The following is a 12,253-nucleotide window of genomic DNA, read 5'->3' on the forward strand; positions in this document are numbered from 1 at the left end:
ACTCTATAACAGAAAACAAAGACTGGGGATACAATGTTTATTTTCAGCCTAATGCTGCTAAGTTTTCTAAGACATCTGAAATAAATTCCTTCCCTGCACTCTTTATTATCTGCTAATAGTAGAATCCCAGTGCCTACCATATACCAAAAACAGTAGCACAGGAACAGCAGTTCAAAGCTACATTCTTCTATATTTTTGTAGGCGTACCTTGGAGAAGAATTCTCTCTCTTGAGAGTATTTAAGTGGAAGAGGGAGGGTGCTAAACACACAGCAAGGTTTGTTGGCGTCATCTGGTTTTCTTTCACTGCAGCTGTGACATCACTCAGGAAATAAAGCAGAATCTGTAGGACCTCCCTGTTCTCATCGGGTAGAAGCATAATGGCAGCCTTAATAGCCTGGAGACGCTGATCCTTCGGCACATCTGCATAATATTAGCAATTCTCTCATCAGCTCATTGATTTTCCACACACGCAGCATGAATACTTCCCAAAGTAAACTCTGGCTTCACATTTTTTACTCTAGTTTGAAGTGATTTCCTTTAGGATACATACCATTCATAGGTAACATGAAGGATTTTTTCCCCCCCTTTTTATTGCCACCAGCTTAACTACCCTCAGTTATTTCCTGCCTGGAGAAAAACTTGAGTGAAAAAAAGAGTTGTGCTTACTCCAGAGTTAATTTTAGAATTTAATTCGAAGAACTACCCATTCCTGCTAGAAGGACTGTTAACTGCAGAAGTCTGACTTGGATGGACATAGGTGGTGAATTAGCAAACAGAAAGTCTAGCCAACTTAAGACTCCAGCAAAAGAAAAAAAAATTCTTAAGACTGAAAAAGTTTGTAAGGGCAATGCAATTAACAAAGCTATAAAAATTAAATAAATAAATTGGTAGTAAATTATGCAGAAAAATGCTTCACCAAACACATAGGTCTGCCTTATTGAACAGCTCTTTCTAAGGCATACAGTGGAAAAAGAGAGTCACAGTGGTACGGCCCCGTGCCATTAAACAGCTCCATGGTTACTGACAACAAACACCTCCATTGGGAAATTATGACTTGTCCTTTTGAAAAAAAAAAACAAAAACAAAAAACTGAAAGGGACAAATACTGAAATAACCCAGACCAGCCTCTATTTCACATAAAGCAAATGCCAATGAGCCACCTTTAAAGACAACTTGAGGATCTGAATCATCGTCAGGCACTAACACTGTCATTAGCACCACAAAAACATGCTGAAGGAAGACTTGGCTGAATATCTAGTATATAATTCTCACACTGCTTTCAGTTGTGATTGCTTTGGGCTTAGGTCCCAGTTGTAAGGATATAAGGGACATTTTTACAAAAGTGTTGTAAAATACCTTTCTTCATACACACGTATCATCTTTTATCTTCAGTAAGCTCAAGAGGTTTACTAACCCAAGCAAAGCCAGAGCCAGTGCATAGTATGGTACATAAGAACAAAGGGAAGGTGAATTCTGGCTGTAAACACTGAAGCAAAATTTACAGTCACTTCTGACAACTCTTTGCTGTCTATGGGGAGTAGCTTAAACTTCTAGCCCAAGCCATCCTTTGTGTCCTGCCCCTGTGGATAGAGGGGGAAAAGCACTAGTTTTTTGCAGCACTGATTTAAACCTTTGGCATTAAGCATCTTGAAGCATCTCTGCAGCACAGGTATTCAGTGTGCAAGGAGGTGGTAAAAGCCTGAGGCAAGGAAGACATGCCATTCCCTTCTCACACCTGCACTCTGCTAGAAACCCGCATGTGAACACACACATACACAAGCTGGCTGAATCATCGTTAAGTTTTTTCTAGACATGCATTCAGTGTGGTGGAATTCCCCCAGGAAGGCTTTTGGAAAGGTGCTAGGTGATGTAAGACACTCAGCTATCACCACAGGAATTCAGATGGACAGAATGAACAGTACTTCACTGCACAGCACAGTTGAAGTTGTACTGCCTTGGAGCCTGTGAGCACAAGGAAGCATGGTTTGTGTGTACTGGTTTTGCCACCAGAGGACATCAAGGGATTCTAAAGCTATTTATCTACTCTTACTTACTGCATAAACTGGGATTTTCCTACAATTTGTAATCTGGCAACATGTGGGGGGTGGGGGGGGGTGTAGGCATGTCTACATGTGCAATTAATATGCATGAATAAACTCCATGCTTATTACTCTGGAGTTTATTTGTGAGCAGCACACTAAGCCTGGTCAGAGCAGCCCAACTGGGCACAGTATGCTGTGGAAGGGCTGGCTGGGGCATAAGGGTGTTTCAGTGTGGGGTGAGCCAGCAGGCAGTCCCTGCACTGAAGCACCCTTGTGCCCCAAACCAGCCAGGCAGCATCTACACACATGCTGCTGTGCACAAAACAACTTGTATTTACAAGTACTAGCCTGCTCTGGAGTTTATTAGTTTCATGCACCCTAATAGGGGCACATGTGTAACTAATTAGGCAGCTCAGCAGTAAATGTTTCATAGAGATGAGCCTTGTAAGGGGAATTTGCAGTAATAAATTTAAGCCTCTGTTTTGTAGCCAGTCAAAAGGGACCAAACAATGTACAGCAATCTGTACAGACTTCAATTTAGTCAGCAAAAATGAAGGGAAATCTCCCTCTTGGGATGTGAATCTGTAGTTCTATAGAGATTTGTCATTTCTTTCTAGAAGCTCTGACAATTGAGCCATCAAAACATTTAATTTTGCCAATCATCCCTTCTTTCCTTCCAACCAATTATGCAGAGGGGTGAGAGTTACTGAAGTGGGAATGATAAAACATTTCAGAAGTGGTTGTTGACCATTAACTAAAACATGATTAAAGTGTGTTGCAAATTTGGCCAGATATGTTCTAAAGAATTTCAGTAATTTTGGAATGAACTTCAATTTTTACTGAAGCCAAAGACTCTGCTAACCAGGTATTTGCAAGAGGCGGATGACAGATAGTGGATGTTTCAAAAAAAGGAGAGAAAAAACAGGATAGTAATAGTGCCATTCATCTCCAAAATCATCACACAGCTTGCTTGTCTGTGGAAGAATATTTGGCAGTTCAGCCTTAGCTTTACATATTAGACATTTATAAGAATGATCAGGAAGACACATATTTCTTTGAAATCCGTGTCTGATTTTCTACTTAACATGAGAAATCAAGACTTACACTGGTAAATCTGCAAGAAGGTCTCTGAGAGTTTGTTGGTCATGAGTGGTTCTGGAAGATCACGGAAGTACTGCTTTAACATGTCCGCCACATCATAAGCAGATTGTCCTTCATAGTTAATGCTGTCTATTGAATTCTCATTCATTTGGCGCAAAGCTTGGATTCTTGACTTGACTCCAGATTTCCTGAACAGCCCAACCTACATGTGTTTACATATTAAAAACAAAAATCCCAAAGCACACATATTAAATCTAGCAGGGATGTCTTTAACTATACTGCAGATCCCTCAGTCTTTGCTTGCTCCAAACCCTGCAGTTCTTACTCATGAAAAATTCTCATCGACTTCAGTAAGAATACTGCTGGAACACGTAAAAGTAAGACACAAGTAAGGGCTTCTGATTTAACTTGAGAGTGACAATTAATTAATAACAAAGTTTTAACGGGTGAGATTACAGTGCAAAGGCAGTGAAATGAAACTGACCTGATCCAGGCAATGGTTGCGGAGGTACCGCATGGCTTGTTGAATGCTCTGCGGAAGAGGCTGTCCCATACGCTGGACATTAATTTGCAGTGGAACTCCAAACACATTCCGATCTTTGTAATCTGGTACTTTTATCCTTTTCATAAACTTTGGTACAGCCCTGGTTAAAACAGCAGGAATGAAAGACAGAAATCTTAGGCATTAGGACAGTATCCTTGGCTCACACATACATGCTCCCTCCTGCATTCTGGATTCCAGCAGCTGTAAGATGCACTATAAATATATGTGAAACAGAAACACTTAATAGAATTAACATTAGGAAAGGCTGTGAAATAATAAATTCTCTAATCTATTCCAAAAGGTGGGAAATAAAGCTCCTCTACAAGGAAAAAGCTTAGTATCCAGAAGGGTCTACAGATTGATTACAAGTGCTAACATGTACTACTAGTCTAGCAACATGAGTATGACGTAAATAAGGGGGCAAAACTGCAGGGGCCAGGTTGGCCTAAGAGCCAAAATAAATCCTGTGGTCAACAACCTCTTACGGCATAGCTTCTTTAGGTCTCAATAAAGATGGGCATGTAAACAATGAACTTTTTGTATGTCAACCACTTGTTCTATAGAGCCCTCAGACCAGGCCCACCACCCACCAGTATGTGCCACAGCAGGAAACTGATGTAATGCATTAGAGTCTGTCAGCTAGAAACTTCAGTTCTTTTAAATGACCTCTTTGAGGGACCCCCCTGCTTTTGAGCCCCCAACCCCCCTCACAAACATGCCAGCGCACACATAGTTTTAGTAAGCAGCCATCCTGCTTGCTTTTTACTCAGAGGAAAAAACTACTAAAACTGAAAAAGAATTATTTACACTCAGATTTTTAGTATTGTTTTCTTCTCACAGAAGGGAAAAAACCCTTTGGAATCTGAAACTGCTGAGATCATTTAGTTAATGAAAGAGAAAGTTAACACAGGATACAAAGCCTAGCAGAATATAGCAGTCTTAGAAATTGGGAAGACCCTTTTAAATAGTCCAATGTACAGTGCAAATAAACAGACAATGTATTGTGTTTATGCCTAATCTAGCCCACAGAAAATAAAGAGAATCAATTTGTATTTCCATGTAGTTAAGCATTATTGATATACATGTGAATAATACTTGCTTTGTTGTAAAACACGGCAATGGAATGTGAAAAAACACATTACGATGCCCATCGAGAATCTGAAGCATGCACGGATAACCGGTCAATACTTATTTCTGTCCTTCAGAACAAACAAGTTCTGTATTTAGAATGGCTCACATAATAACAGCCTTTGAATAGGAGGCACTTTGATGCTGGAGTGAAATACTTACTACAAGTCCTGGGGAAGGGAGGAGGCAGATGAGTGGCAGGGAAGAGAACGAAGGGGAGAAAAAATTTATTGCACCTTTTGGTTTCTTAGGTTGCACTGACAGATAAGAAAACATAGAGGGTTTCTGTTTCATGCCATCTGACAAAAGACACTACATGTGTAGCAAATGCTCAATACTATTGGCTACAAGAATCTTACTAGTGTTTCCAATTTAGAAGATCTTTTTTATCCTTTGTTTTAAAAAACACTAAATTGCATTGATTTTATGTTTACAAATTATTTAAAAGAAAGAAAAACACTTACTATTATACAGAAACTTATTTTACAGTAAATACGAAGTACAATTATGTCATGAAATATTAAGAATAATTTAAAGAAGGAGAAATCTTTTCTACTATTTTTTCAGATGTAGAGAGGTACATCCTACTAAAGACAAATTGTTTTAATGCATCTCTAGTCTTTTTCATTGGGAATCCCAGCTAGACTTCTCCCATCATAGACAAACAGTCCATGATTTACTATCATGTGCCTTGAAATACATTTTGTGTGGCTCTGTGCCTCCCAAGTAATATGCATACGAAGCCAACCAAATTAAAATGATACAAAGAACTGATGATTTTCATATCCTGAGATGCTAAAGACATTGCAATGACATGGCTGGATGAGGTCGTAATTAGGTGTAGCTGCAAGTGATGAGGAACGGGGAAGTTAGTTAAAGGTTTCCTGAATTCTCTCATTGAGTGGCCAATCCCTGAGGGGTTGAACAGTTAGGTGCCTGCCAATTAGGGTATTAATTGCTTACCAGCTGAAGCCATGCTTATTGGAAGGCGTGTACCTCTCCAGGAGGGCAGTTAACTTCAAGAGTGAGTATTTCTGCAGCAGGTTCATCTGTGCCACAGACTGGCAGTTAATCTGTAAGGATGCTGAGCTCAAACTGGGTCGGTGGGAGCTCTGAAAGCTGTGCCATCTCAGTCTGTGCCTGCCGGGAAGGAAAGGAACATAAAGAACAATTTATTGTTTGGAAGTTACAGGTGGAAAACACAGCAAAAGCGTGATCTCTAATGGTCTAGAGGTTTGCAGTTGTGTTTCAGAACACTGTTCTGATAAACAGCATGGTAACATCCATTCTGTTCTGAGATTTCCCTAACATACAGCATTAGGACACAGGTGGGCAAAATACAGCCTGCAGGCAGATACAACAGCAGATTCAACCCAGTCCACGGGTGGACAGCTTCCAACTCACTGGATCTGACCTGTGGGCAAGAGGTGACTCCAGCTGCCACGTGGTGCTGGGAGGGTGGGCTTCTGCCCAGCAGCATCAGGCATCAGCTCTGGACCCAAGTAGGGCTTCTACCACAGCAGGTAGGCAGTGGCATCAGCTGTGGACTCTGTTGGCAGGTTCAGAAGCTTGGATGCAAAACCTGTCCCTACCAGCATCCACAGATGAACCACTGCCCACCCTGCCAATCGTGTCAGCTCTGGACCAGATAGAAGCTGCTACTGCACCGGGACAGTGGCAGCGTCTCTCTCTTATCTCTTCTCTTGTCTTCTCTCTCCCTCCCCCTTCCCTCCAGAACATGGACAAAGCTGCAGTTCACCAGGAGCCCTGAGGGTCAGCTGTAGACCCAAGCAAGAGCTGCTGCTATGCTGGGTGGGCGTTCAGTGTCAGCTGTGACATTGGGGCAAGTTCTGACTCTGCAGCCTGTCTGCCACAGCAGGAGCTCCTGCCAGGGTGCACAGCTGAGCATCAGGTCTCCTGGCAAACTGCAGCTTCAGCCAGATTCTAGAGAGAGGGAATGGAGAAAGAGAAAGAAAGAGAACAAGAGGAGAGAGAGAGCAACAGAGATGGATGTGACCCTCAGCAGGTCCCCCAAACTCATTAAGTGGCCCTCCAGTCAAAATAATTGCCCACCCCAGGTTAGGAGCTTCTAATCCAGTGTACCTAATATAAAATACCCAGAGAGCACATGGGAGTGCAAGCCTGGTGTAAATCAGCATCATGGAACTAACTACCACAATTTGCACTGTCGGAAATTCTCAAAGGGTTTTAAATGAATTCAAGTACAGCCCTTCTTGGGGTATTACTGAGGCTGACTAAAGGCTGGATTCTTGAAAGGTATGTAGGTGCCCAAAGCCCTGTATTTTAATTGGAGTTGGGCACTTTTGAAAATCCCACTGTATCTTTAAAGTGCCTAAATATATCTTTACTAATCTAGACCTAACTGACTTGCACCAGCGTAAACAGAACACCAGTGACAAAGCTGGGAACAGAATCCAGGCTGCTTGCAGATGTTTTAAAAAAAGTGCTTTAATGGAAGCAGCAGCTTTTGACCCAGCTCTGTGGTATCTGTAAAGATTGGGAACTTCAGTGAGGCTTTTTGGTGCTTTTAGCTAAAGCTGATTCAATCAGCTATGATCTGGCTTCAACCCCATGAAGCCAGATCCTGGCTGACTGCTATCTGTAGCACAGACGCAGCACGGCCATACCACCTGAGCACTCAAAGCCAACTGAGACAACTCTGGCAGCCCTAAGAAAACCCCATGGCACTGTAGTGAGTGAGTTTAGTAACATACTTTCTTCTTTGTTCATATGGAATTAATGCCTCAGCATATTATTAAGGGGACTGGGCTGCTAGAAGCGACATGTTTTAAAATCAAGGATTATAAATCAAGTTATAAAAATCAAGGATTTGACTTTTTACTGTCACAGAACAGAGCACAGGCAATTTGGAAGAGCAGGTGCCCAAACATCTGCATCCTGGATAATGCATAGATTGGATCATGACATTCTGTGCTCCTCCCCTACACTGTTTTCAGTTCAAAAAGTGATTCTGAAAAACCGCTTTAATGCGTCTGGGGAAAATAACTCTGCAGTGCACAGAAGGTTCCATTTCAGTGGTGGCTGGCACACTACACAAATAAGTTCATTATTTTACAGTGGCTTAGGAACAACTCTAGTTTAAAAGTCAAAAAATAGAGTTACTCCCAGCCATAATTTTTCCAAATGATTTGTAAAAGTCACTTATTTTTCCTTCTCCCAGCTTCTGCCAGGCTAAGGCTTTAACTGGTACTAGTGAGAGAACCCAAAGAACTGACCTGTTGGACCGTGTTAGTGATGCTCCTACGCCAGAGTCCCTTCTGTCCTGCAGTCCTGAGGGCTCCTCCATTTCATTTAATGAATTTCCTGTACTGTCAAGGTCACTAGGTGTTGTTCGATCATTATTCACATCAAGATGAATCTGCTTTGGAGAGGAAGGACATGGAGAAATTGAATCTAGTGCTGAATCAGAGTCCCCTTCATCCGAGAACTTTTCTGACCATTGGTTTACTATTCTCTGCATCCCTTTCACGTGATAAAGGATGTCATCCAGTTCTGGGAAGAGGTCTTCATTTTCAAGGTCAGCCAGATCACCTGCACTGGAGTACAGTATTGAGCCTGGTACATTGTCATAAATGCTAATGCGACTGCCCACAGAGCTGGAAGAGTTGCGCCTTTTCCCAATGCCCAGTTCCTTGGAGCTGTCCCCACTGTTTTCTCTCCTAAGGGTAAGGTGGCCATGTCCATGAAAACTCCCAGTTCTCCAGTTCACAGAAGCGCTACCATCTGATGGGGAGAAATTACCATTGGAGAGGGCTTTGGGAAAGGTGCCAGGCTTATGGTCTTCAGGAATAAAAAAAACAGTGTCTTCTGCAAAGCTTCCCCTGTTCTTAAAGTTCTGTTCCATAACATCACTGAATGTCGACTGGTTGAATGGGTCGAAACCTTCCAGGTACATGCCCACCCTCTTATTATACGCACTGAGGCTGCGTGTTCTTGTGACAGGACTCGGCGTGCTGACAGCGCTGCTCGTCTCGGACTGACTGCTGCTACTGCTGGTCTGAGTGGAATTGGAGACGCTCCTTTTTCGTACCATTGGTATGTTGATGTGATTGCCATTGAGAGCAGAAATCTCCACACAGTTAAGCTGTTTCAGCTTCTCTTCATCCATGCCCTCTTGCAGGATGGGCCCGCTGATAATAAGACCAAGCTTTGAAGGGGCTTTTTTCCCATGGTGAGAGCTCTTGATTTTCAGACTCTCCATCCTCTTTAACAGGCTCTTTGTTTTGGACTTGGCATTCTTTTCATTGGCTTTCGTGCTGAAGCTGAAGCTAGACAGCTCCTTAGGCGACGGCAGGCTGCTGAAGGAGTCATCATTTGCTATGAAATTGCTTGATGAACAAACGCTGGCAACAGAGTTTGTTCTAGTAGTAGCTGTCTCACTCTGCGGGGGTGGCTGGTGGCTGCTGGTGCTGCTGACGCTGTGAATAGAAGCCACCTCTTGGCGCTCGCTGAGGTCTGTCAGGACGCTTTCGTGGCTAGCCGCATTGGTCAGGGAATGAGCTTCTGGGGAGGGGGTATTCAAATCCTGTTTTGGAGGGAAAACGTCAAACTCCTCCAGCCTGGACCACCTCTTGCTGTCCCTTTGAAAAGTCCATTTCCCACTTATTGCACAAGGCTCATCTTCATCGGAATCTTCACTCTGGAAGAAGAGAAAGGGTCTATCAGGTATAACCGACCGCAACCCAGGAGAGTTAATGGTTAAATGACTTTAGGAGGCTTTATATTTAAATAATTATCTGATCTTTTGGTGAAGCTGATCTCAAGAGTCATTGACTTCAAAGGGAGCAAGACTGAACCTTAAAGCCAAATCACAGTTAAAGATAACATGTAATATATATTTTTAAAGTTAAAAACAAAAAAAGAAAATACATGTTTCGGTTCATTAAAAAGGAAGCTGTCTAACCGACATAATGAAGACAGAGCAAATGATATAATCTGCCTTAAGTTGCTCTTTTCTACAAACACCAGTATCCATAGGTTTTAATTAATTGGTCACAGTGGATACCCTTGAGATCAGTGGAAATTCCTGGCATGCATAAAATTTTAAACTGGAGTCAGCGAGGGGCAGGGCTTCCTCTGGATTCTCTCCAGTGTTCCTCTCTGTTGACAGTGGCTCTGTGTTTATATTCCCGTTTGCAATTAAAGAGATGCTTTCAAACATTTTGAGTTGTAGTAGCTTAATTCCTTACCCACCCTTGAAGTTTAAGCGTTTTTTCTAACTGTGACTAATCAGATAGCAAGAAAAACTATTGCACGGCCACAGTTTACTGGCCCCAGGCTCTTACCTGGTCCTTTCCTCCCCCTATAACTCAGCAACTTACTTTTTAAAGAATGTCCTGTGAAGTTTCTACTTCAGACTAGCTCCAGGCAATTTTAACATTACTTCATAGATGCTGAGCAGCAAAAGCCAACTGACAGTGTATAAAATGAGTAAACTGCAAGTAACGTCTCCACTGATTATACCTGGTGTCTGGGGGGTGCCTGGGAGCACGTTTCAACATATGTCACTTATGCCTCAACCTTTTAAAATCTGATACTTGCAGGTACTTGATCTTCCAGGACCAACACACGTCCCTTCCATTTACATGGAAAACAGTGTGTGACATAGACTGGAAGGACAGAACTCAAAGGAACTATTTTAAAAATGCGCCATGCAAATGCAGAATCCACCTTTTTTCATACTTAGGAAATTGCAACAGACAAGTTTAGTCTGCCAAGCCTGCAGCATAATCCAGTGCGTGCCATAAACCATTTTAAATTAAATGGAACTAACTTAAAAACAAACAAAGAAAGAAATAAGCACCCTCCTAAAAAAAACCAAAATCAGCAATTTGTAGAACAGGAGTACAATAATAATTAACTCATTGGCAGATGATAAATTTATTATTTTAAGTGTTCCATTCCTGTATACTCAAATCAATATTTCTAGTTCCAGCTTCTTTGATAGTCTTATTAAGAGACCTTACAACGTAAGGACAAAAGTAAAACAAAGTACTTATATGCATAATCAAAGACACAATGACATTATGTATATGTATAATCAAAGACATCTGAAGCAGACAGTGCAGTGTGTCATTTTCTCTACTGTCCTGATACTGCAACCTAATGATTCTGTTCACAAGCAAGGAAAAACACAGAGGTTTGCCTATTAATTAAAGTGTGTACTAGCAAATCATATATAGCTGACAGTGAGAGCAGCCACACCGGTGCTACATGATCCAGTGGCAAGGTAGAAGCAGAGAAAACAATGTTCAGATGCAGCCACTTCCACACTTCTTTTTTAAGCAACATGTAATTTTCCTGCTGAAAACAAGGTTCCAGAGTCATTTTTTATCTCAGTAAAGTCAAAAACCAGAATTTAGTCACAATAATTCCACATATTGGAACACTTGACTGAAAACCAGAAATGTGTCCAAACCAAAACCTGTGATCCAAACTCTGAAGAATTTTGGCTTCTGATCCAAAGTTGGAGGTGGGCCCATCTGTAATAAAAATATTGCTCATTCTGCCGTTAAGAAACCAGAGAGACCTGATCTTGAGAAATAGGAATCTTTGGGAAGTTGTAAAACTACAATCCTATGATCTATGCCTCCGCTCCACCTTTTATTTATTTATTTATTTTTTAAAAAAAGAGACGCACACACTTTGTATATATGATATCTCAGAAGGATCCTGGTTGCTACGCAGCAGTAACTGATAGAGGGGGGAAAAACGTAGAGCTAGTGAATGACCTTAGGGCTTTTGTATGCATTTTTGTTAAGCATTGTATTCCATACCTTTAGTCATCTTTATCTGCAATTGCCCTTTCAGGGGGACATCATTGACTACTGTTGACTTTTCGGACTTGGATCTATTGCTGTGCCTTCTCAGCATGCCGACATGCTTTTAGACTGCTAGCCAGCTTTTCAAGGGGGACTGCAGAGAAATGACTAAAACTTTTGACAGGAAGTTTGTCATACTACCTTTGCCAGGAACCTTGTTAGGTTTACAACATTTTTACAGTCTTACCACCTTTATTTTTACTTCGCAATTGAAAACCAAGCAAGCACGACTGAGCTTTTCCTAAATCCTATCTTACTGAGTGCATTGCTAACTTTACAATGAAGAAATTGTTGGTGAACCACAAAGAAATTCTACAAGCTGCACTGTAACAATGATAGGGAAATTAAGCTATTTTAAGGGCTAGTTGAGGCTTTGCATTACTTCTGATTAGTATTTTAAACAATTAAAAACAAAGAAAGAGTAGGCCCAATCTTGCAAACTGCTGGGCCTCCTTTTTGAAAGACCAAGAAACTCCCACTGAGTTGTTTACATTAGAAAACTGTGCAGTAACCCAGTGTGGCTGAAAAGACTCAAGTTAGCCCAGATGACACTGAGCATGCTTTCAGTACAAAC

The 12,253-nt window shown here is 41.6% G+C and overlaps 1 protein-coding gene across 5 annotated transcripts in view; it reads right to left on the reverse strand.

Moving 5' to 3' along the window:
- The window catches only part of DLC1 (DLC1 Rho GTPase activating protein), a 568,238-nt gene that overhangs the window by 19,744 nt on the left and 536,241 nt on the right, over positions 1–12,253 (reverse strand). For all 5 annotated transcript variants that reach the window (XM_019526003.1, XM_019526002.1, XM_019526005.1 and 2 more), the window contains 5 exons: positions 8,074–9,497; positions 5,780–5,956; positions 3,629–3,788; positions 3,148–3,346; positions 208–421 (listed from right to left, as the gene is read on the reverse strand). In XM_019526003.1, coding sequence (XP_019381548.1) covers positions 208–421; positions 3,148–3,346; positions 3,629–3,788; positions 5,780–5,956; positions 8,074–9,497 — 2,174 coding nt within the window. The remainder of the gene's footprint in view (positions 1–207; positions 422–3,147; positions 3,347–3,628; positions 3,789–5,779; positions 5,957–8,073; positions 9,498–12,253) is intronic.

The sequence above is a fragment of the Gavialis gangeticus genome, unplaced genomic scaffold (genome assembly GCF_001723915.1).
Source record: "Gavialis gangeticus isolate Ggan-Ray unplaced genomic scaffold, GavGan_comp1, whole genome shotgun sequence".
NCBI classification, from domain to species: domain Eukaryota; kingdom Metazoa; phylum Chordata; order Crocodylia; family Gavialidae; genus Gavialis; species Gavialis gangeticus.